The sequence below is a fragment of the Rhinatrema bivittatum genome, chromosome 2 (assembly GCF_901001135.1).
Source record: "Rhinatrema bivittatum chromosome 2, aRhiBiv1.1, whole genome shotgun sequence".
NCBI classification, from domain to species: Eukaryota; Metazoa; Chordata; class Amphibia; order Gymnophiona; family Rhinatrematidae; genus Rhinatrema; species Rhinatrema bivittatum.
Genome location: NC_042616.1, coordinates 416,841,441 through 416,864,569, shown reverse-complemented (window position 1 = coordinate 416,864,569; position 23,129 = coordinate 416,841,441). Strand labels below are relative to the sequence as shown.

General features: G+C 44.1%; 1 protein-coding gene across 1 annotated transcript in view; it reads left to right on the top strand.

Moving 5' to 3' along the window:
- The window catches only part of CACNA1I (calcium voltage-gated channel subunit alpha1 I), a 592,517-nt gene that overhangs the window by 194,839 nt on the left and 374,549 nt on the right, over positions 1-23,129 (top strand). The window contains 2 exon segments of the mRNA XM_029587119.1: positions 796-1,111; positions 4,216-4,308. Of these exon segments, the coding sequence (XP_029442979.1) occupies positions 796-1,111; positions 4,216-4,308 (409 nt within the window).

Sequence of the window (23,129 nt, the reverse complement as noted above, 5' to 3'; positions counted from 1 at the left end):
CTGTGAAACTCGCTGCCTGTGGCTTTTTGGAAATCAAAGGAATAGTCATTTCGTAGTCATCTAAAAACCTGTTTACACTGATTGAGGCCTAGTCGAGGCCGTGAATGAAATCCGCATGGTTTTCAGCATCTTTTTTTCTAATCCATTTAATGTGTTACTACTATGGTAGGATGCCTTTGATGAAGAGGGGGATGTTAAAAGAAATGACAGGGGTGATAAAAGAACTGATGTGAGGGGGCTAGGAATAAATTGTCAGGTCAGTAGTGCGCTTCAGTTATTTTAATATTTGCTTTGGCACTTGCATGATGTTTTGTTATGGAGCTTGAATGGTATGTAATGCATTGGAGAGAGGGTTAAGGTGCTACAGGGCATCCATTCCCTATATTTTTAACCTTAATCTCAGAATTGCAAATGTTCGTTTCTTTATGATGTATGTAATCTGCATTGAAGTAGCTGGTTGCAAAAAAACAATATACATTTTATATTAAGTAGTTTTTGCCCATTACACTTAGCCTGTCTGCTCAGTGGGTTTGTATCTGTGCTAAATCTGCCCGAGGCAGTCTCTAAGAATGAAACAACCTTTTTAATTGTGTGACATATTCTGTCATTGTGTTGCTTTTCACTAAACAGTGTAAAATCTGTGCCGTTGGTTTTTTTTTTTTAATACAAATGTATAAAAAAGGAGAGATTCTGTGTCCTCAGAAATGCAGAAGACTAGGGTCCTTGCAAATAGGTTGCTGTTGCCTTACCTTTAGTGACAATCCATGCTCTTCTCCTCTATGTGTGTGTCTTCAGACAAGGAGATATCACCCTCCCACCATACTACCAGCCGGAGGAAGATGACGAGATGCCTTTCATCTGCTCATTGTCCGGTGACAATGGCATAATGGGATGCCATGAGATCCCGGTGATGAAGGACCGGGGGCATGAGTGCTGCCTGGACAAAGAGGACTATTATTACTACAGTGCCATTCGGCAGGACTTCAACATCAGCGGAATGTGCGTGAACTGGAACCAGTATTACAATATCTGCCGCACCAGCAGCACCAACCCTCACAAAGGGGCTATCAACTTTGACAACATCGGCTATGCCTGGATTGTCATCTTTCAGGTAGAAATGTAACTATGTTTATCCATGGCTTTTGATGGCCTACGTGGTGTGACAGGGTGGGTTCTCCCCTCTCCATCTTTCTCTCTGTCCTTCTTCCCTTCCCCCCTTTTCTCTCTCCTCTCCCCCCTTTTCTCTCTCCTCTCCCCCATTTTCTCTCTCCTCTCCCCCATTTTCTCTTGGGTGGCAACTCAGCAAAAAACTATCTTAGTGAGGCAGTAGAGGCACCATCCTGTCTCCTCGTTTCTGGGTCCTAGGCCAGCAGTGGCAGCAAGGAGTTAATCTCCTTCTTTCTACAAAAGTCTCCAGCAGCTGCATCTTCTGGTCCTCTAGCTGGCTCCTTCCTTCCTTCCTACACTGCAGCTTAGCTCAGCCTTCACACCTGGGGTTCTAGTTATAGGGAGGCTACTACTGTACAAAGGACCTCTGTCCTTCAGAAGACCCACCCCTCTCTCCTGCTCCCATCAACCTTTCACCAAGCAACTCAGGTACCATTTGTTTATGGTTCCAACAATTTAAGCTAAAATAATTCTACATTTTATGTTATTTTAGCATAAAAAGAAAAAATTCATAATGAATATATAAAAAAGAAAGTTTGGGTTTGTGTGTGGGTTTTTGGACATGTTAAATATTGGATATACCCCCACATTTGTGGATAAGTATTTTATTGTTCCAACAAGGCAAAGAGAGTCAGATACCTTGAGCTGCTCTGCAGAGAGCCAGTCCTTCCTTTAAGAAGGACAGAAAGTTTGTTGATGGTGCAATTGCAGCAATTCCACATTAATATCTTCTCCCACTGATGTTTAGATAGTAGTAATGCTAATGGTGAGCAATGTCCTGTGCAAGGTAAGGATGCAAGCCTGCCTCCATATACCATAGCACATTTTAAACTGGTTTCAGCCAGCTTAAGTGCAATTTGAGATGAGTAGAATCAATTCATTCTGTTGTGCTATACTAGTCAGAAACTGGTCTGAAACGTTTGGTAGAAAATGTGTTATAATAGGAACTATAGTGTGGGCCAGGCAGTACAAGGATTCAAAAAAATGGTTAACACAAAACAGGTGCAATGAATGAGAGGGCGTTTCTTGCCATTTAAAGCTTACAATCCAAATGCAAGGAAAGTGTGACAAACGGGAGATGATAGAACTGGGTGGCTTACGGATTAGTGGGCAGCACTGGAAGATAGGCAGTGGAGAAAGCAAGGACCAGGCTAGAGAGGACACAGGTGTGGTATATTATGAGGGCACAAGACTCAGAAGACTGACAAAATACCTCCCTGAAGAAGTGAATTGCTAAACATCTTCCTGGTTCTCTGCAGCCCTATTGTTTCTGTGCTTCTGCTGGTGTCTCAGTCCCAGTGCTGGTTTCAGGAACAAGACACCATCAGAAAGTGTTATGGTGCCTCAGACCTAGCAGGTTGCACATTTGGGTCCCATCCTGGCCTTGTACAGAGTGCAAAAGGAATTTGGGGAAGCGATGATAATGCAGGAAGTGTCATCCTGCTCCTGCAGACGCTGCCTGACTAGTACCAGGAGAACACCAAGGTATCACTAATACAGAGGGTAGATTCTTTCAATTTTCCCTATACTCATATAGTGACCACACTCCTAGAGAAAATGATATCAAAATATAATATTCAATACAATATTTATGCATATAAATACATGAAAACCTATCTAGACAAATAAAAACTATCACATGCACTCATTTTCATCCATCCACATCATTAAAAATACACTCAATTGTGTATTTTTTTTATATCTATTACAAACACTTCTACTTAATGTTTCAAACACAATATTTATACAGTGCAACTCATCATATCCCATACATAGCAGCTCCAACCAGTATCAATCTCGTCTTCTCCTCTTATGCTATTGTTGTACTGTCCAACGGTCTGTGCTATCCCATCATGCTGTTCTGTGTCCTCACTCCTGTCCAACAAAGATCTTTGTTTCACCCTTTCTTATTAGGGCTTCATCAGGGACTAATATTGAATTTTTAGGATAACGACGATACTCTTCACAATATTCGCTGCATCCACACCGTATTTACTCATCATATCACATCACGGTCTCTCAAAAACCATCCATTTCAATTCAACTTCTTCTCAATGATTATATGATTCAAAAAACATGTTTTCCCAGAAATGACTTCCTTACAGATGCGTAAGAGTATCGTCGTTATGCTAAAAATTCAATATTAGTCCCTGATGAAGCCCTAATAAGAAAGGGTGAAACAAAGATCTTTGTTGGACAGGAGTGAGGACACAGAACAGCATGATGGGATAGCACAGACCGTTGGACAGTACAACAATAGCATAAGAGGAGAAGACGAGATTGATACTGGTTGGAGCTGCTATGTATGGGATATGATGAGTTGCACTGTATAAATATTGTGTTTGAAACATTAAGTAGAAGTGTTTGTAATAGATATAAAAAAATATACAATTGAGTGTATTTTTAATGATGTGGATGGATGAAAATGAGTGAATGTGATAGTTTTTATTTGTCTAGATAGGTTTTCATGTATTTATATGCATAAATATTGTATTGAATATTATATTTTGATATATTTTCTCTAGGAATGTGGTCACTAGTACAAGGAGAAGGCAGAGCTAGAAGGAGCAAGGACTGTTTTAAAGTGCAAAAAGTTGTACTTTTCCCAGTTTTGATAGCAAGACTTGGCCACAGCTGGCAGTAGTTACCGCCATGTGTTGGGGTAATTTATCACAAAAGTAAAATTGAGATTGACAGCCATTCCATTTTTAATTGGCATCAGTAAATTGAGAGCATTATAGCCTTTAAGATTCTGCTCACAGCACCTTAGACACCTCCATCAATGGGTGCCAGTGGAACCTTTAGACTCCACTGCTAGTCTTTCTCTCTGCGTTGCCAGCCTGGGTCATCCTGTCCCCATGGTAAGTGCTCCAATTTAAGGTGTATAGTCAGTGTTATTTGCTGCATCAGTGCTATAGAGATAGAAATACTAAAAACCAAGATCATACTTCTTCTGCTACTTCTGCCTTTCTCCTCTTTCTTTGTCTCCATCTCCTTGTTTCCCTCTTTTCCTCTCTGAACTCTCTCTCGCTCTCTTTTGCCCTGCAGGTGATCACGCTGGAGGGCTGGGTGGAGATTATGTATTATGTGATGGATGCCCATTCGTTCTACAACTTCATCTACTTTATCTTGCTGATTATAGTAAGTAGTGGGGAAGCCTATGGCCTTACACTCCAGCAAAGGTTTAAGCTGTAAGAGAGGGATATTCTAAAACTAAGGGGTTCTAAACACAGTGATCGTGCCTTTTAACCTACTGCGTCACTACTGAGATTTCGATGTTTTTCTATACTTAGAATGGACGCGGTTCCTCCAATTTAAGAAGAATGTGTGGAGGCGAATGGTGTGGTCAGGAGGGTGATTGTCTCTCTATGAAAGTGTCTACCTATCCATGAGGGTGAGGTCATATGTATCTGGAGTCCAATCCAGGGCACTCAAAACTCTAATTTACATTCTGTGCATTCCAAGGAATGTTCCAACACCAGAATCCATTTCAGCTGGACTTAGAATCTTAATTTCATGCACATGATTATTCCCATCAGGTAGACAGTGTTTTGCTCTTCCATTGGATACTTGCTTGTTTTTTGCAGATGTCTGGCTTCTTTATTATTTTAGCTGAGGCATGGTATTGGGTCTGTGGTTACACTGTAAAGCTTAGTGGCAGCTTGCCCTGGCTAGAACCGAGGTTGTTGATGGAGTTTCCAGGCCAGCATTTACATTTCAGGGATGGTGGTTCATTATGGGAGTGTCTTTTTGTGATCAGGGCAGGCAATTTGACTCTGGACTCAGTTGGTGTCTCAGCTTGTGGTGAAAACCAATCTAAGAACATAAGAAATTGCCATGCTGGGTCAGACCAAGGGTCCATCAAGCCCAGCATCTTGTTTCCAACAGTGGCCAATCCAGGCCATAAGAACCTGGCAATTACCCAAACACTAAGAAGATCCCATGCTACTGATGCAATTAATACCATGCTACTGATGCAATTAATAGCAGTGGCTATTCCCTAAGTAAAATTGATTAATAGCCATTAATAGCTTCAAGTCCCACCTACCAAATCCACCCGTCTAACAACCACCAAAGAACGTTCCTTCTCCACAGCAGACCCAGTCCTTTGGAACAAACTACCGACTGACCTAAGACTGGAACCCTGCCTCCCCACCTTTCGAAGGAAACTTAAGACGTGGCTTTTCCTCCAAGCCTTCCCCTAACTCAAATTGACTCGTCAGACTCAGATCAAGGAACTGAATGTTTACTAATTTCATAACCATCTTATAGGATTTATATGTAGTTAATTCCTATCTCTCTTATTCCTAGCTACTCTAGCTCCCAAGTTTAATCCCCCTGTTATATTGTAACTTTGCTAGTTTCAACCTTCTTATTTTTGGTTACTTTGGTTTATCCCTTCTTCCATGTAAACCGGCCTGATATGAATCCCATTCATGAAGTCCGGTATAGAAATATTTTAAATAAATAAATAAATAATGAACTTCTCCTCCAAGAACTTATCCAAACCTTTTTTGAACCCAGCTACACTAACTGCAGTAACCACATCCTCTGGCAACAAATTCCAGAGCTTTAATGTGCATTGAGTGAAAAAGAATGTTCTCCGATTAGTCTTAAATGTGCTACTTGCTAACTTCATGGAATGCCCCCTAGTCCTTCTATTATTCGAAAGTGTAAATAACCGATTCACATCTACTCGTTCAAGACCTCTCATGATCTTAAAGACCTCTATCATATCACCCCTCAGCCGTCTCTTCTCCAAGCTGAACAACCCTAACATTTTCAGCCTTTCCTCATAGAGGAGCTGTTCTATCCCCTTTATCATTTTGGTTGCCCTTCTCTATACCTTCTCCATCGCAACTATATCTTTTTTGAGATGTGGCGACCAGAATTGTACACAGTATTCAAAGTGAGGTCTCACCATGGAGCAATACAGAGGCATTATGACATTTTCCGTTTTATTAACCATTCCCTTCCTAATAATTCCTAACATTCTGTTTGCTTTTTTGACTGCTGCAGCACACTGAGCCGACAATTTTAAAGTATTATCTACTATGACGCCTTGATCTCTTTCCTGGGCGGTAGCTTCTAATATGGAACCTAACATCGTGTAACTACAGCAAGGGTTATTTTTCCCTATGTGCAACACCTTGCACTTGTCCACATTAAATTTCATCTGCCATTTGGATGCCCAATCTTCCAGTCTTGCAAGGTCCTCCTGTAATGTATCACAATCCGCTTGTGATTTAACTACTCTGAATAATTTTGTATCATCCGCAAATTTGATAACCTCACTCGTCGTATTCCTTTCCAGATCATTTATATATATATTGAAAAGCACCGGTCCAAGTAAAGATCCCTGAGGCACTCCACTGTTTACCCTTTTCCACTGAGAAAATTGACCATTTAATCCTAATCTCTGTTTCCTGTCTTTTAACCAGTTTGTAATCCACGAAAGGGCATCGCCTCCTATCCCATGACTTTTTAGTTTTCGTAGAAGCCTCTCATGAGGGACTTTGTCAAATGCCTTCTGAGACCACAACAGCTGATTAGTGGCCCAAAGTTTGTTTTAGGTGTCGCATAGCAGAAGAAGAATTGCACCAACCTGAGTCTGGCCAGTGCCATTTTGTAAAGAAGAAAGTAATCATGGTTTTGGCCTCAGTCTGCTGGCGTCATTTGAAATAGTGGCAGTGGCGAGATCACCTCTACCTCATAAAGATTTAAATGGATATTAAAGACATAATGAGGTGAGGGTGTCCATGGGATACTGAGGGAATTGGGTAAGGACCTGGGAGGTATTTTTTATTTTTGCATTAGGACTGGGACCAGTCAAATATTTTATTTTATTTTGTTTTACATTTCTTTTTTAAATTTTGTTTTATGTTTCAAATAAATGAAACAAAACAAATGAAAAACAAAATTAAAATAAAAACTGAAACTAAAAATAAGTTTGTGCACCATCCTTATTCTACATAGAGTTTATATGTTTTCTAGCACAATTTATTAAAGAAAAATAACTTAGAGGCCCTTTAAGACAGCCTCTGCTCAACTTCAGCAGGATTATAGAAGGAACTGACAAAAAACCCTACCTTAGAGAATTAACAGAGTCCAGACAATTAGAGCAACAGTATTAATCCTATGCCCTCTATCTCGAGGTCATGATCACAACATGCAAGTATGATTTCCTTATCAAAAGGCTAGAAAGGAACTGTTTCTTCCAGCTAGCAAATAATCTGTCCCATAAACATTCTGCTTCCTGCCTGACACTCCTCTGTCTTTTAACGCCCAGGGTTTTGTTTTTTTTTAAGGGACCTGACAGGTTCAGTGTCAGCTTCACTGAAATCACCTGCGGAGGTTATTTTGGTTGCCTTATCAAGGAGCCATGCCCTCTCTGCAGGCAAAGATTTCAGGCTTCTCAATGCAGAGTTTCTGCACTTGATCATTGATAGAAACTGCTGATTTGGATCCCCATTTCATGCCTCCTGTAGTTCAGCTAGGGATATTTTCTATGATTTTGATCAAACCTAGTCATTTTTGCTGAATAATGAGTTAAGGAATGTCTCTGAAGAGGCAGAGGAGACTCAATCTGAAAAGAGCTCAGCAGATGAATCTGTTAGATGTTTCAGCTATCACAATATAATAGAATAGATATTTCAATGAAACTTAATGTTAGGGTTTCCTGAAATGTTTTTTTTCTTGATGATATTATGTATATAGCCATAGAGTTGGCAGTTATTATGTATTAGGGGTATGCAGAGGCAAAATTTTAATTTTGGTTCATTCATTTATTTTGTAGGTCACCTCCGTTTCATTAATTTATAAAGAAAATTATTTGTTTCATTTTTTTCGTTTCCCATTAAAGACAATGGGGAAAGCAAAGTAGCCTCTTTTGAGCTTCAAAATTGGGGCTTTTAATCAATTCTTTTGAACCTTGTGGGTAGACAAAATCAGAAGGAGAAAGAGAACTCCAAGGCACAAAGATTATGGCAAAGTGGTACCAAAAGTGGTATGAATAGCCAGAGGAGAAAGAGTATCAGCAGTGGCAGGAGTTCTCCAAGGCATCATCAGAGGAGCAAAGCAGGATCAAGAATGCCGAGAATACCCCAAGGCTTCAAAAGAGCACACCGATAACAATAGCATGAACCCATCACAGAAGGGGCAAAGAGGCACCAAGAGTGGCATGAATATCCTAAGGCACCATGAAGGGGGAACAAAGTATCAAAAGTACAGAAAAAAAACCAAGGCACTGACATAAGAACAAAGCATATGAGTGTCATAGAGACTCCAAAGCATAATGAGGAGTGCAAAGCACCCACCCATTGTGGCAAGAACACCCCAAGGTGAAGAGTCTGGGGTATGGCAGCAAGGCAGAATGACAGAAAGACCCCCAAGGTATAAAGTTTGGAAATGGCAACAAGGTTGAGTATCAGAAAGCCCCCCCCCCCCAAGTTTTGAACGAACAAAGCAAGATCCCCAAGTTGTAGAGTCTGGGATGTGGCAGCAAGAAACCCAAGTTGTAAAGTTGGGAATTACAGAAGGCTGAGTGACAGAAAGACCGCAAAGGTGTGAAAATCTGGGGTATTTCAGCAAGGCTGAGTGACAGAAAGACCTCCGGCATGTAAAGTCTGGGGTGTAGCAATAAGACCTCCAATTTAGTTCATAAGGGCATACCAGCTAGGTAGAGTGGCAGCAAGACCCCCAAAGTAAAAAGTGTAGGGAATTGCAAACAGCATAAAGGGCATCAAAACCCCCAAGGTGTACATTGCAGGGAATTATAATCAGAACAAAGGCATGAAAATCCCCAAAGAGTACACTGTGGTTAATCGCAAACAGCAGAAAGGCATAAAAACTCCCAAGGTGTACAGTGCAGGGAATTGCAAACAGCACAAAGGCATGAAAACCCCCCAAGTTATACAGTGCAAGCAATCACAAACAGCACAAAGAGCTAGACAGCAAGACAAAAAACTAGAATTGAGGTGGGGACAAACACCCCATATATCTAAGAAAGAAGCAGGGTAGGAGACCTAAGCTGATATTGTAGAGGGGTACAAAACAACAGTAAGGTGAAGAACCAGAAAAGAGGTAGCTGGTAGGAGAAATTTGTATTTTTCTTTTTTTCACATTTTTCTTTTGGGATAGAATACTAGAGATGTGCATTTGTTTGAAATGAAACTGAAAATCACAACGAATAAGGCTAATTTGTTTTATTCAGGGGGCCCTGAAATGAATTGGGGGCTCCCCGAATGAGACTAATCTTATTTGTTCATTTTGTTTTAAACTAATGATTTGGGCCTAGGTCTAGGCCTGAAGCCGAGGCTTCACATAGGGCATAGGCCATAGCCCAAAACAGGGGTCCTGGCCTATGCCTGAGTGCGACGACGGTGCTTCTCCCTAAGCCCAAAGCTAGCATCTCGCCCAGGGCATAGGCCGAGGTCCAAAGAAGGGGTCATAGACTAGGTCCATACGTGACACTGGGGTCTCAGTGGACACCAGGGCCAATGCCATGGCCTTGACAGAGACCCACAAAAATTAAACAAAAAATAAAAAGTACCTTATCCATCTGGTATCTGACAAAAGCTGAGTCATGACACTGGGGCCTAGGCCGAGGCCTGAACCAATGCCCAACGCTGCAACTCAACTCGGAGGCCAAGGCCCGAGGCCGGGGCCTCAGCCCAGATTCAGGCACAATACTGCAACCTGACCCGGAGACCAGGTCCTGATGCTGGGGCCTTGGCCTACTTCGTGGCCCGACCGAGGCCCAGGCATTGCAATCCGGCCTCCTGGCTGAGGCCCCGGCATCAGCATGGATACGAGCCTAGGTCCTGATGGTAGGATCAGGGCTGGGACCCAGCTACCGGGTTGGGTCATGACATTGGGCCTGGGTCAAGGCTGAGGCTCCGCTGTCGGGTCACAGCTTCTGGGTCGGGTCATGGTGTTGGGCCTGGGTCCGGGCCAAAGCCCCAGCCTCGGGACCCAGTCTCCAAGTCATGTCGAAGCCCTTGGCCGATGCAAGGCCAAGGCTTTCGCCTGGGCCTAGGCCGAAACCTGCAGATCCCCACTGGACTGGGGGCCGGGGGATCCTGGCCTTGGCATTTTTGTTTGGGCAGGCAGGCTTCATTTTCATTTTTTGGCCATTTTTTTTTATTTGATTCATTTTTTCTCATGATTGAAAACAAATCAAACAATCCATGAACTAAAATTTGTGGGGAAAAAACCTCCCAAAAATGAACTGAAAACACATTTTCTTTCTCCTACATATCCCTACAAAATACCCCAGTGTAACTAAAAAAGAAATAGCTTGACAGAATTATGCTGGGAGCCAAAAAGCAAACAACATGGAGGCATTTATGCTCCCAAGGTGGTACATCTGGGGCATGGCAGTTAGGCAGAGTGGAAGCAAGATCCCTAAGATGCTTTCAGTTGTCTTGCTACTCACATGGAAATCCTGGAAAGTCCAGTAAAGGCAGATTGATTTTTAAAAAGACCAGCTTTTTTATCAACTCTGATACCAACCTTGAATGATGAGGGCTCATGATGTCCCCTGACGTTTACTGGGCACACTGATTGGTAGGTAGGCAAGATAATGCTGAGCTACCTTGGCCAAGTCAGGCCAGACTATGGACTTGTGTGCCCAATAAGCCAGCACATCTGTGTCCATGCCCTCAATGGGCTTTATTAGGATTTCTCAGAAATTTCTGCTGGGGTCTCCTTTACTGAGGTAGGGTGAGAGTCTCTCTTGCCAGCTGCTTTAGTTATAGCTTGTGTCAAGAGAAATGGTTTTGTGGGGTCAACATGGCTTTGGTATATTGAATTGGGGGAGGAAGTGTTGGCTGACAGGGTCTGCTCATGCCTGCACTACTGTCTAGGGTGGCCACTCTTTCCTGCACTACATTCCCACTGTGCCTCTGCCTCTGGCACTCTTGTTCATGTGCTCTAGTTTTCAGTATTTCCTTCATGTACTGTATGTGAGATGCTGGGACTGGATGGCAAGTCTCTTTTACCTGTAGATCATAAATTGTACAAGCATGTATAATATTATTTTTTTGTCATAGTTTTAGTCTGTCCTGCAACTGCTGCTGCAAGGAATCCACAAACTGCAGCACCTCTGTTTCCATACCCTCTTGCTCTTAGAAACCCTCTAATTTTTCCTCCAGAATATTTACTATAGGGATTACCCCACTCAGTGTAGCACGTTTGGAACTCAGATCCTCAATTGCATCCTTGAAGGGCTTCAGGATTTGTATTGCTATCCAGTCATGTTTCCAAATACAGATCATGAAGGGGTGTGTGCTGCTTCACTAATCTCTGCAGCATCAGATAGGTGGAATTCCAGCAGGTGCTATCATCTTGAATCAGACAGTTTTGAGGCATCCTGAATTCTTTCTGCTTCTCATGGAGAAGCTGCCCCTCTTCATGTTTAATGGAAATATCCTGCGTTTTCCTGCTCTTCTCTATCAGATACTTCAGGATGTCACTCACTGTCAGGTGCAGCAAGTTTGTAAAGCAACAGATTTCTCAAAAGCCCCCATCATCTATTGCCTTTACCATATTTTTCCCACTGTCTCAAAGAAAATTATGTGAAGACTCCTGTCTCTCCAGTCTAGCTGCCAACCCTCCAGTATTTTTTTTATGGTTGATAGAATATTGCACAAAGTATGACTGCTATCTATTGCTTTTGTGCGCAGCACAGCCACCTGCACCCTGTTGCTCAGTCCCTACTGGAAGTGCTGCCTGCCCCTTCCTCAGCCAAATCCTATTGGTGTGCCTTCAAGAAGAAATAAGCATGCATAGCATTCATGCTGGCCCAGATATTGCAGGGGAAATGCACACTACTTCCCTCACGGTGGGAATAACCTGCTTACTAAATATAGTCCTGGAGGAGACATTTTAATTGGGGACTAACAAGCAAATGCTTAAAGCCCATGTTCTCCACTACAAGCTGGGACTGCTCACCCAAGGCAATCATTTCCCTGATTCATAAGAACATAAGAACATAAGAAAATGCCATACTGGGTCAGACCAAGGGTCCATCAAGCCCAGCATCCTGTTTCCAACAGTGGCCAATCCAGGCCATAAGAACCTGGCAAGTACCCAAAAACTAAGTCTATTCCATGTAACCATTGCTAATGGCAGTGGCTATTCTCTAAGTGAACTTAATAGCAGGTAATGGACTTCTCCTCCAAGAACTTATCCAATCCTTTTTTAAACACAGCTATACTAACTGCACGAACCACATTCTCTGGCAACAAATTCCAGAGTTTAATTGTGCGTTGAGTAAAAAAGAACTTTTCTCCGATTAGTTTTAAATGTGCCCCATGCTAACTTCATGGAGTGTCCCCTAGTCCTTCTACTATCCGAAAGAGTAAATAACCGATTCACATCTACCTGTTCTAGACCTCTCATGATTTTAAACACCTCTATCATATCCCCCCTCAGTCGTCTCTTCTCCAAGCTGAAAAGTCCTAACCTCTTTAGTCTTTCCTCATAGGGGAGTTGTTCCATTCCCCTTATCATTTTGGTAGCCCTTCTCTGTACCTTCTCCATCGCAATTATATCTTTTTTGAGATGCGGCGACCAGAATTGTACACAGTATTCAAGGTGCGGTCTCACCATGGAGCGATACAGAGGCATTATGACATTTTCCGTTTTATTCATCATTCCTTTTCTAATAATTCCCAACATTCTGTTTGCTTTTTTGACTGCCACAGCACACTGAACCGACGATTTCAATGTGTTATCCACTATGACACCTAGATCTCTTTCTTGGGTTGTAGCACCTAATATGGAACCCAACATCGTGTAATTATAGCATGGGTTATTTTTCCCTATATGCATCACCTTGCACTTATCCACATTAAATTTCATCTGCCATTTGGATGCCCAATTTTCCAGTCTCACAAGGTCTTCCTGCAATTTATCACAATCTGCTTGTGATTTAACTACTCTGCACAATTTTGTGTCATCTGCAAATTTGATTATCTCACTCGTCGTATTTCTTTCCAGATCATTTATAAATATATTGAACAGTAAGGGTCCCAATACAGATCCCTGAGGCACTCCACTGTCCACTCCCTTCCACTGAGAAAATTGCCCATTTAATCCTACTCTCTGTTTCCTGTCGTTTAGCCAGTTTGCAATCCACGAAAGGACATCGCCACCTATCCCATGACTTTTTACTTTTCCTAGAAGCCTCTCATGAGGAACTTTGTCAAACGCCTTCTGAAAATCCAAGTATACTATATCTACCGGTTCACCTTTATCCACATGTTTATTAACTCCTTCAAAAAAGTGAAGCAGATTTGTGAGGCAAGACTTGCCCTGGGTAAAGCCATGCTGACTTTGTTCCATTAAACCATGTCTTTCTATATGTTCTGTGATTTTGATGTTTAGAACACTTTCCACTATTTTTCCTGGCACTGAAGTCAGGCTAACCGGTCTGTAGTTTCCCGGATCGCCCCTGGAGCCCTTTTTAAATATTGGGGTTACATTTGCTATCCTCCAGTCTTCAGGTACAATGGATGATTTTAATGATAAGTTACAAATTTTTACTAATAGGTCTGAAATTTCATTTTTTAGTTCCTTCAGAACTCTGGGGTGTATACCATCCGGTCCAGGTGATTTACTACTCTTCAGTTTGTCAATCAGGCCTACCACATCTTCTAGGTTCACCGTGATTTGATTCAGTCCATCTGAATCATTACCCATGAAAACCTTCTCCATTACGGGTACCTCCCCAACATCCTCATTATTGCTTTCGATGTTGCCTGCTTCTTGTCCCAAGACAGTAATATGGAACACCACACTATTTCCTCTATGTTGGGTTTCTGCTGCAGTTGCATGGGGGGGGGGGGGGCTGCAGACCTACTCCCCGACTGGTGGAAAGGGCTATGGAATCAACTTGGGGGAAAGCCTTCTCCTTTTTAACCCCTTTCCTCTGGCATTTACTTTGAGTGGCAGAGGAGTTCCCTAGGCTAGTACTGTCACCCTCCCCTGATGCCAATACTAGTAGATGCCACTTCTGCAGGTAATGCTAAATACCAGCATTTGTCAGATGCTCCAATATCTTCCCGCGATTGATGGCACTACTGCAGTGAATTCATTGAGCAAAAGCTGGGTCCTTTCTCAATTTAAAATTATTCCAGACCAAGGATGTCTTGCGTGATCTCATCTCTGCATCCTTGGACACTTCTGCTGGCACTAGATTTGTGGATGAGGGTGGACCATGAAGAAAAAGGTTAGGGGCATTACTCATATTCTTTATGTGCTCTGTGTGCTCATCCTGAGGGTTGCTCCCAACACCATCAGTATCATCATCGCTTTCTCTCCTATCACCTCACTCGAGGCTAAGATGCTACTGACTAGACCTTCCAAACTTTCTTCTACTTCTAGTTCTTCAATAGCTTCTGATTCAGAGAATCCCAGACAAGATTATTCCTCAGAATCAGTTGTTGAATATAGTGCCTCCATTGCCTCAGAAGCAGTAACCAAATCCCTGCTGATGCCAGTCTCTGATGGCTCTCCCTCTTTTTGCCCTTGCTCCAAAACAAGAGAGAGAGGAACAGGCGATGGTGGCACATGCTCTCCAAATTTCAATGTCTTCTAGCATAAGCTGGCTTCTACTGTTGTCATTCTGCGGCTAAAATTTCTCTTACGTTGAGGGTCAGGACTGCCTTTTTTCTCACTGCTGCTGGTAATCTCACAGGCTGGATTGGCTATGCAACAAATCCTCTAACCCTTACCATTCCTTCTTCTGTCCTTTCATTGCACTGACATAATGGAATTTGAAGTGTCTGCTAGGGGTTTGAATATCACAAAATATTACAGTGATACTATACCATCACTCATGGTTACGAAGCTGCCCACAGGTCCCAGCCGTGAGCAGCCTCTCACCTTCGCCGGCCCTGCAGCCCCAACGCCGCTATCTCTTGAAGCCCGTCGCCACTCTCTCTTCACAGCCCGGGTACCACCGCTAAGTCCTGCCTGCCTTGCGGTGGGCAGAGCCGCTGTCGACCTTGTCCTCAACACGGCTCGGAGGCCACCGACACTATTGTTCCCATGACCTGAGGGATGCTGCCCTTCTTATGGCCTGGAGGCAGCCAATGTTGCTCTTCCCTGTGGCAGGGGGCCACCGACGTCTCTGCCTTGATCTGTGGTGAAGTGCCGCCTTCAGCCTTGCCTTGCGGCATGGTCGCCGCAGCTGCTGCCTCCTGGTCCTGGCTCTCCATAGGCGTGCACCTGTGCCTCTCTTCAATATTTAAAGGGCCCGCGGCGGAAAAAGCTCCACAGCCCCAACTAATTACGTCATTCACTTGTCACCTGTTTAGCCCTATAAAAGGGCTCCTTGCCAGTCCCCTCGTTGCCTTCGCAAGGAGCCTGTCTGCCCCTGGATGCTCCATTCCTGTTCTTCCATCCAGGAGGCTCCAAGGTCCATCTTCACTCCTTCAGTGTCCTCTGTTCTTTGTGGGAGCTCCCTTGTCTTCGTCTGTTGTTCCTGGTCTCTAGTCGGATCCTGCGTCCTCGTCTGTCCCGTGTACTGATGTTCCAGTTCTCCGGTTCCTGTCTTGGATGTTCCTGTCTCCAGTTGTCTCCAGTCTCTTCAGATCCTGTGTCCAGTTGTCCCTCATCCTCCAGTTCCTGGTTCCAGTTTCCTAGCCTTGTCTCACCCGCTGGATTCCACCTCCAGATGACCATCCTGAGTTTTGCCTGAATCCATTTCTGAATCTGAATCTGAGTCTTGTTCCCGGTCATTGGAGCCCTGTTCCAGCCTGGTTCCTTTCAAGTGCTGCCCAATTCTTCTTCCATCCTGAGCTTCAGTCTTGCTCTTGTCCCACTCTCCTTGTGGTCCGCGACCAGCCTCTTCAGGTTGGGTAGGGCGCGCAGTGGGACAGGTGGTCCGCGACCAGCCCATGCAGGCTGTGTAGGATGCCCTAAGGGGTAGTGCCTGCCTGAGTCTCTGAGTGCCTATGTCTCATCCAAGTCTCTGAGTGCCTACGTCTTGTCCAAGTCTCCAAGTGCCTTGTCTCGTCTAAGTCTCCAAGCACCTATGTTTCATCCTTGTTCCAGAGTCATCACCTGTACTCAACCATTGTCTGTCCTGTCGTACCTGCCGTCCTCAGGCGGTGGGTCCAAAAGGGCTATTGAGTGGTGGAGGGCTACCCCAGAGACCAGCACTGCATTGCTGGGTCTCTCCTTGTGCGTTTGGGTTCGGCAGAGGTCAAAACGCTCTGAGTCTTCAGCCTGTCCGCCCGTGCTCGGATACGCCTCGCCTGCCTCGGCGCTTCTCTGGGGTTCTGCTTTGGGGTTGAGCCATGGCCCAAGGGCACACTCTCCTGAATAGGGACCGCTCCCTAGCACTCCTAACAGATTGCAAAGGCCCTGTGTCTGGTGAGCATGTTCTTGTGACGGACCTATGTTTTTGGACTTCCAGAATTTTTTGATCAAAGATTTTTGTCCAAGTTTTTCTCGTGAATCCCTCGACCTGCTCCAAGGTGCCAGCTTTTGTTAGGATTTTGTTTTTTACTACAATCCATAGGAGGAACCTGCATCTGCTTGATTGCTAAGAACTTTTCTTCGGGGACCATCCGTATAGCCTGGGTATATTTTTTCAAGGACCTGCAGGAGGCGCCTGCACCCAGGTTCAATGACTTCCACAGCAGCCTACGCTTTTTGGTTTCTTTGTCCTTGTTTTCCCAATTTGCCGAGATGTCTGCTTTTTCCCTGGGTTTATTTTTTAACAACCTGCAGGAGGCGCCTGCACTCAGGACTTTGCAGCTGAAAACTCCATGTCTCTCGCCTACAAGCATCATCCCCCTGCAAGGGGAATCTGCATTCCATGGTTCCCAGTATCTACAGCCTTTCTGGGCTCCTTGTTCCAGTTGACCTGCAGGAGGCACCTGCACCTCATCTTCATGCAATCCTCCGATTGGAGTACGGATAGCTTCACTTCCAGTCATGTTGAACCACCAACTTAGTCTCTGTTTGTCGACCTCTAGCATTTCCAAGTTTCAACCAGCCTCCTTGCCTTAGTTCTGCCTCACTATTTTCCAGCGTTGTGCTACGCTCGACTCAGCCATTGTGCCTTGTCAACCGAGCAAAGGTCTTGCTGGCATTTCTCTTAGATGTTCCCTGGTTTCTGTTACCCTGCTGTAGGGAACTCCTGTTGCTTGTGATGGCATAATTGAGAGCCCGCCTACCCGAAGTCCTGCAGGACATTATACTTCCTCTTATTCCAAGGACCAGCGCCATCTCTCAGCGATCCTTGCACTTCAACACTTCTTCTTGCCATGCTTGAGTATGAAGCTGTTGGTGATGGTTTGGAGACCCTATCATTGGTTGCTATCTGGCCTCAGAAGAGCCTTGAGCTTGCCTCGTCAGCTAGTGAGGTCATCTGTCCATCTTTGTCTCTCCTAGTATAACTATCTCCGGCATGGTTCTCAAGTACTTCAGAGGATGCTTCATTATTTACTCTTCCTTAGGCCATAATAGGATGGTCCTCCCTTACCAAGGTCCTGACCTGCTAAATGGCACCTGGCAAATTCTTTCATCTGTCAAGACAACTCAAGGGTCAGTATCGTCTTTAAAACCAAGAAGACCTTGAGTCCTAGCCTCTCCTAAAGGTTTGGCCTCCATTGCAAACTACAAGGAAGCCTGTGCCCTCACCAGTTCTTGTTCTACTTCTAAGTAACATTTCATCATCATGGGATTACCTCTAGCAACAGTGAGTTTACCAACGTCTATGCCAGAATACAGTTCGAATACCAGCAAAAGGACTTCCATGTTGAGTCCATTGCCAGGAAGTAAAATCCACTCTGTGACAACCTGGAAATAGCTTCCTTACTCAACCTATGACTATTGGAATATCGCAAGCAAGGAGGTTCACGCTTGTCACCTTGCCATTGAAATCTCTGTCCTGCTCTGGAACCACTATCCAGTGCCAAATGCTACACATGTCTCCCCATGCTCAACCAGCACTTGGATAACCACTGGAATGTTTTCAGTTTTCAAGAAATATCAAGTTCACCGGTACTTCCCAATTCGTTGCCCAGACTCCTTGTCTACAGCCTCATCTGCAGTAGAATCTTCGGAGTTCAGCCTTTCCTAGGATCCTTCAATTCAGCCTTAATTCTGTGGTTCTATTCTTCATCTTTCACCAGCTTCAGCCTTGGAAAACTCAAGTACGGACCTCCATCAACTAATCTCTCTACCATTTCCAAGACGGTATATGGACGATACTCTTCCTATGATCTTGTTTGTCATTATCCAAGTAAGAACCCAAGCTGCAGTCCAGCTGTCCTTCAATCCATTGTGATGTATAATCTGCGCCTTCAGTGATGTTCTTGTATATGTCCTCGTCTGAATCTTTGGCTATCCTTGTTCCATGTCTTCAGTCTTGAATATTTCCATCGCTTCAGTCCCTCACCAAGGAATTCTAGCCCTAGTTCTTGGACCCTTGATCTCCCCCTGATGATATGGATGTTATGCCTTCGACCCTTCCAAGCTGCAGAAAGGAGGCTTGAGGAGAGGGTCTTTGAGAAGGGGGTGATGTTACAATGCTGCTCTTGGGCCCCAGCTGCGAGCAGCCTCTCACCTTCGCCGGCCCTACAGCCCCGATGCCGCTGTCTCTCACGGCCTGTGGCTGCTCTCTCTTCACGACCCAGGTACCGCCGCTGAGTCCTGCCTGCTTTGCGGTGGGTAGAGCCACTATCAACCTTGTCCTCAAGCGGCTCGGAGGCTGCCATCACTATTGTTCCCACGGCTCGAGTGCCGCTGCCTCAGCCCTTCTTGCAACCTAGAGGCCGCCGACGTTGCCTCTTCCCTGTGGCATGGATGCCGCTGCTGCTGCTGCCTCCTGGCCCTGGCTCTCCATAGGCGCGTTGCCATGCCTCTCTTCAATATTTAAAGGGCCCACAGCGGGAAAAGCCCCTCGGCCCCTACTAATGACGTCATTCCCTCATCGCCTGTTTAGCCCTTTAAAAGGGATCCTTACCAATTCCTCATTGCCTTCTCAAGGAGCCTGTCTGCTCCTGAATACTCCATTCCTATTATTCCATCCAGGAGGCTCCGAGGTCCATCTTCACTCCTTCAAGGTCCTCTGTTCTTCGTGGGATCTCCCTTGTCTTCGTCCGTCATTCCTGGTCTCTCATTGGATCCTGCTTCCTCATCTGGCCTGTGCCCTGATGTTCCAGTTCTCTGGTTCCTGTGTTTGGATGTTCCTGTCTTTGGATGTCCCTGTCTTCGGATGTTCCAGTTCTTCGGTTCCTGTCTCCAGTTGTTCCAGTCTCTTCAGTTCCTGTGCCCAGTTGTCCTTGATCCTCTAGTTCCTGGCTTCAGGTTTCCCAGCCATGTCTCGCCTGCCGGATTCCACCTCCAGATGACCATCCTGAATTTTGCCTGATCTGTGTCTGAATCTGAGCCTAAATCCTATTCCCAGTCATGGGAGCCCTGTTCCGGCCTGGTTCCTTTCAAGTGCTGCCCGGATTCTTCTTCCGTCCTGAGCTTCAGTCCTGCACTTGTCTCACTCTCCGCATGGTTCACGACCAGCCTCTTCATGTTGTGTAGGGCGCGCAGTGGGACAGGGTGGTCCGCGACCAGTCCACAGGGGGATGTGTAGGGTGCCTTTAGGGGTAGTGCCTGCCTAAGTGTCCGAGTGCCCTGTCTCATCCAAGTCTACCAGTGCCCTGTCTTGTCTAAGTCTCTGAGAGCCATGTCTTGTCCAAGTCTTCGAGTGCCCTGTCTCATCCAAGTCTCCGAATGCCTTGTCTCCTCTAAGTCTCCATGTCTCGTCTTTGTTCTAGAGTCATCGCCTGTCCTTGATCTCTGTCCATTCTGTCACACCTTGTGTTCCCAGGCGGTGGGTCTGAAATGGCTATCGAGTGGCCGGAGGGCTACCCCAGAGACCAACATTACATTGCTGGGTCTCTCCTGGTGTGTTTGGGTTCGGCAGAGGTCAGAACGCTCTGAGTCTTCAGCCTGTCTGCCCATGCTCGGATACATCTCGCTTGCCTCAGTGCTTCTCCGGAGTCCTCCTCTGGGGTCAAGCTATGGTCCAAGGGCACACACTCTCTCCTGAACAGGGACCGCTCCCTAGCGCTCTCAACACTCACAATACCACTCTGATGTGTACGGAAATGTCTGTCTCATACACTCACACAGACACATGTACAGTGTATGTATGTACACTATTGACTGACGCCTTTTGCATACACAAAAAAAACCCCTATTAGAAATAGGACCAAGTAGGCTGGCAGCCTGGCAATGTTCTTCTTCTCTTCACTCTACTTACAGATAGCCTCACTACACTGCTACATCACAGATAGAGACAGAAAAATCACTGGCACTGCTTATGTCTCTGCTCCACTCTTACCCTGCCCCTTGTGAACAGAGAAAGCAATTCCACTGTCTCTGTCTTTCTTCTTTCACAGTGAGTGAGAGAGAAAGACCACTGACTGCTCCAAAGATCAGAAAAATCCCTTTACCAGTGATCCAGCCTATATTTTAATGCTTTTTTTAAATTCTAAGAGAGCTTCTGGAAAGATATGCTTTTCTGAAAACTGCCAGAGAGCAAATCGAGAGTTTCTTGCACATGCTCACACCTTTCAGTGGAAGGAGGCCAGTGTCACTTGATCCAGATGGCAGCTATAGGCTAGGTAAAAAGATGCTTCACTGATTTGTCCTCCATCTGGCCTCCTTGCCATCTTGTCCTGCCTCAGCTCCCAGGAGGCTGTGATGTCACACAGGCAAGAGTTAGTTGCTATAGTTACCAGGTAGACCCTACAGTTGTTGTTTGTTTGCTCAGCACAGTCATATAATTGAATGGGCCATAGAGTTGAAAGGGAAACACAATTGAATGAGACAAAACTTTTTTTTTTAAATTCGTGGGCACCCTCCATTTGTTTTGGGGGGTCCATGAATTAAATGAAAATGGACTCATTTATTGTATTTTATCCACTTGATAAAATGAGGAAAATAATTAGAAAAAAACAAAAGCTGCAGTTACAAAGGTTTACAGTTTATATCAGGCCAGGTCATTGTTTACAAATACCTCTTAGAAGCATTCCAACATGAATCACACTGGAAAAATCAGAGTTTGTATTGTAACTTTATTGTTGGATATGTTATTGTCACTTTTATGAGGGAAGGCTGTACAGTTTTAGATGATTCTAATAAAAAGAGTTGGGGGGAAAAAAAGAAGCCTAGTCCTGATATTTCACACATTAAAAAAGTAGAAGGAAGGCCAAATGACTGATGGCATGATTAAAAGATGAGATGAAAGAGGCTATTTTAGACAAAAGTATTTCTTTCAAAATTGGAAATAGGATCCAAATGGAAAAAGCATAATTATTGGCAAGTTAGATGTAAAAACATTGATAAGGCAGGCTAAAAGAGAATTTGAAAAGAAGCTTAGAGGTAAAAACTCATAATAAAAGCTTTTTAAAATATATCTGAAGCAGGAAGTCGATGAGGGAATCGGTTAGACTGTTAGATGACTGAGGGGTTAAAGGGGCACTTAGGGAAGATAAGGCCATTGAAGAAAGACTGAATTAATTTTTTGTTTTGACGTTTACTGAAAAAGACATTGGTGAGATACCTGTGCTGAAAACTATTTTCAACGTTGATGATTCAGAAGAACTGATACAAATCACTGGGAAGCTGGAAGATGTAATACAGCAGATTGACAAATTAAAGAATATTAAATCACCTGGACCAGATGGTATACATCCTAGAGTTCTGAAAGAACTCAGAAATGAAATTTCAGATTTATTGCTAGTTTATAACCAATCTATGGGATCATCCGCTGTGCCTGGAGAGTAGCCAATGTAATGCCAATCTTTAAAAAGGGCTCCAGGGGTGATCCGAGCAACTATAGACTGGTGAGTCTGACTTCAGTGCTGGGAAAAATTGTGGAAACTATTCTAAAGAACAAAATCAGAGAGCATATAGAAAGACATGGTTTAATGGGACACAGCCAGCATAGAATCACACAAGGGAGATCTTGATTCACCAATCTGCTAATTTTTTTGAAGGGGTTAATAAACATGTGCACAAAGTGCCCCATGATAGACTCCTGAGGAAATTTAAAAGTCACAGGATAGGAGGCAATGTCCTATTGCGGATTGCAAACTGGTTAAAAGATAAAAAGCAGAGAGTAGGGCTAAATGGTCCGTTTTCTCAGGAGAGAAGGATAAACAGTGGAGTGCCTCAAGTATTGATGCTTTTTAATATATTTATAAATAATCTGTAAAAGGTAAATGAAGTTAACAAATTTGCGGACTATACAAAGTTATTCCGAGTTGTTAAATCACAAGTAAATTGTAAAAATTATAGGAGGATCTTGTGAGACTGGAAAACTGGGCATTTAAGTGGCAGATGAAATTTAATATGGACAAGTGCAACGTGATACACATAGGAAACGTAACCCACACTGTAGTTACATGATGTTAGATTCCATCTTAGGAGTTACTGCCCTGGTCTTAGTGGACAATACTTTGAAGTCATCAATTTAGTGTGCAGTGGCAGTCAAAAAGCAAACAGAATGTTAAGAATTATTAGGAAAGAAATGGAGAATAAAATGGCGAATGTCATAATGACCCTGTATCCCTCTATGGTGAAGCTTCACTTTGAATACTGTGTGTAGTTCTGGTTGCCACATCTCAAGAATGATATAGTTGCTTTGGAAAAGGTACAGATAAGGGTGACCAAAATGATAAAGGGGATGGAACGGCTCCCTATGAGGAAAGGCTAAAGAGGTTGGGTCTGTTCAGTTTGGAGAAAAGACATCTGAGGGGGGATATGATAGAATATAAATTCACGAGTGGAATAGAATGGATAAATTAACATTGGCAGCTTGCACCTTCGTGTCCCCTCTCCCCCCCCCTTCCCCCCGCCCGTCATTGAACTGCATAGATTAACACACATACTCCAAGTTTTGGTGAAAAACAGGCCGCAGCTTTTATTAATTATTA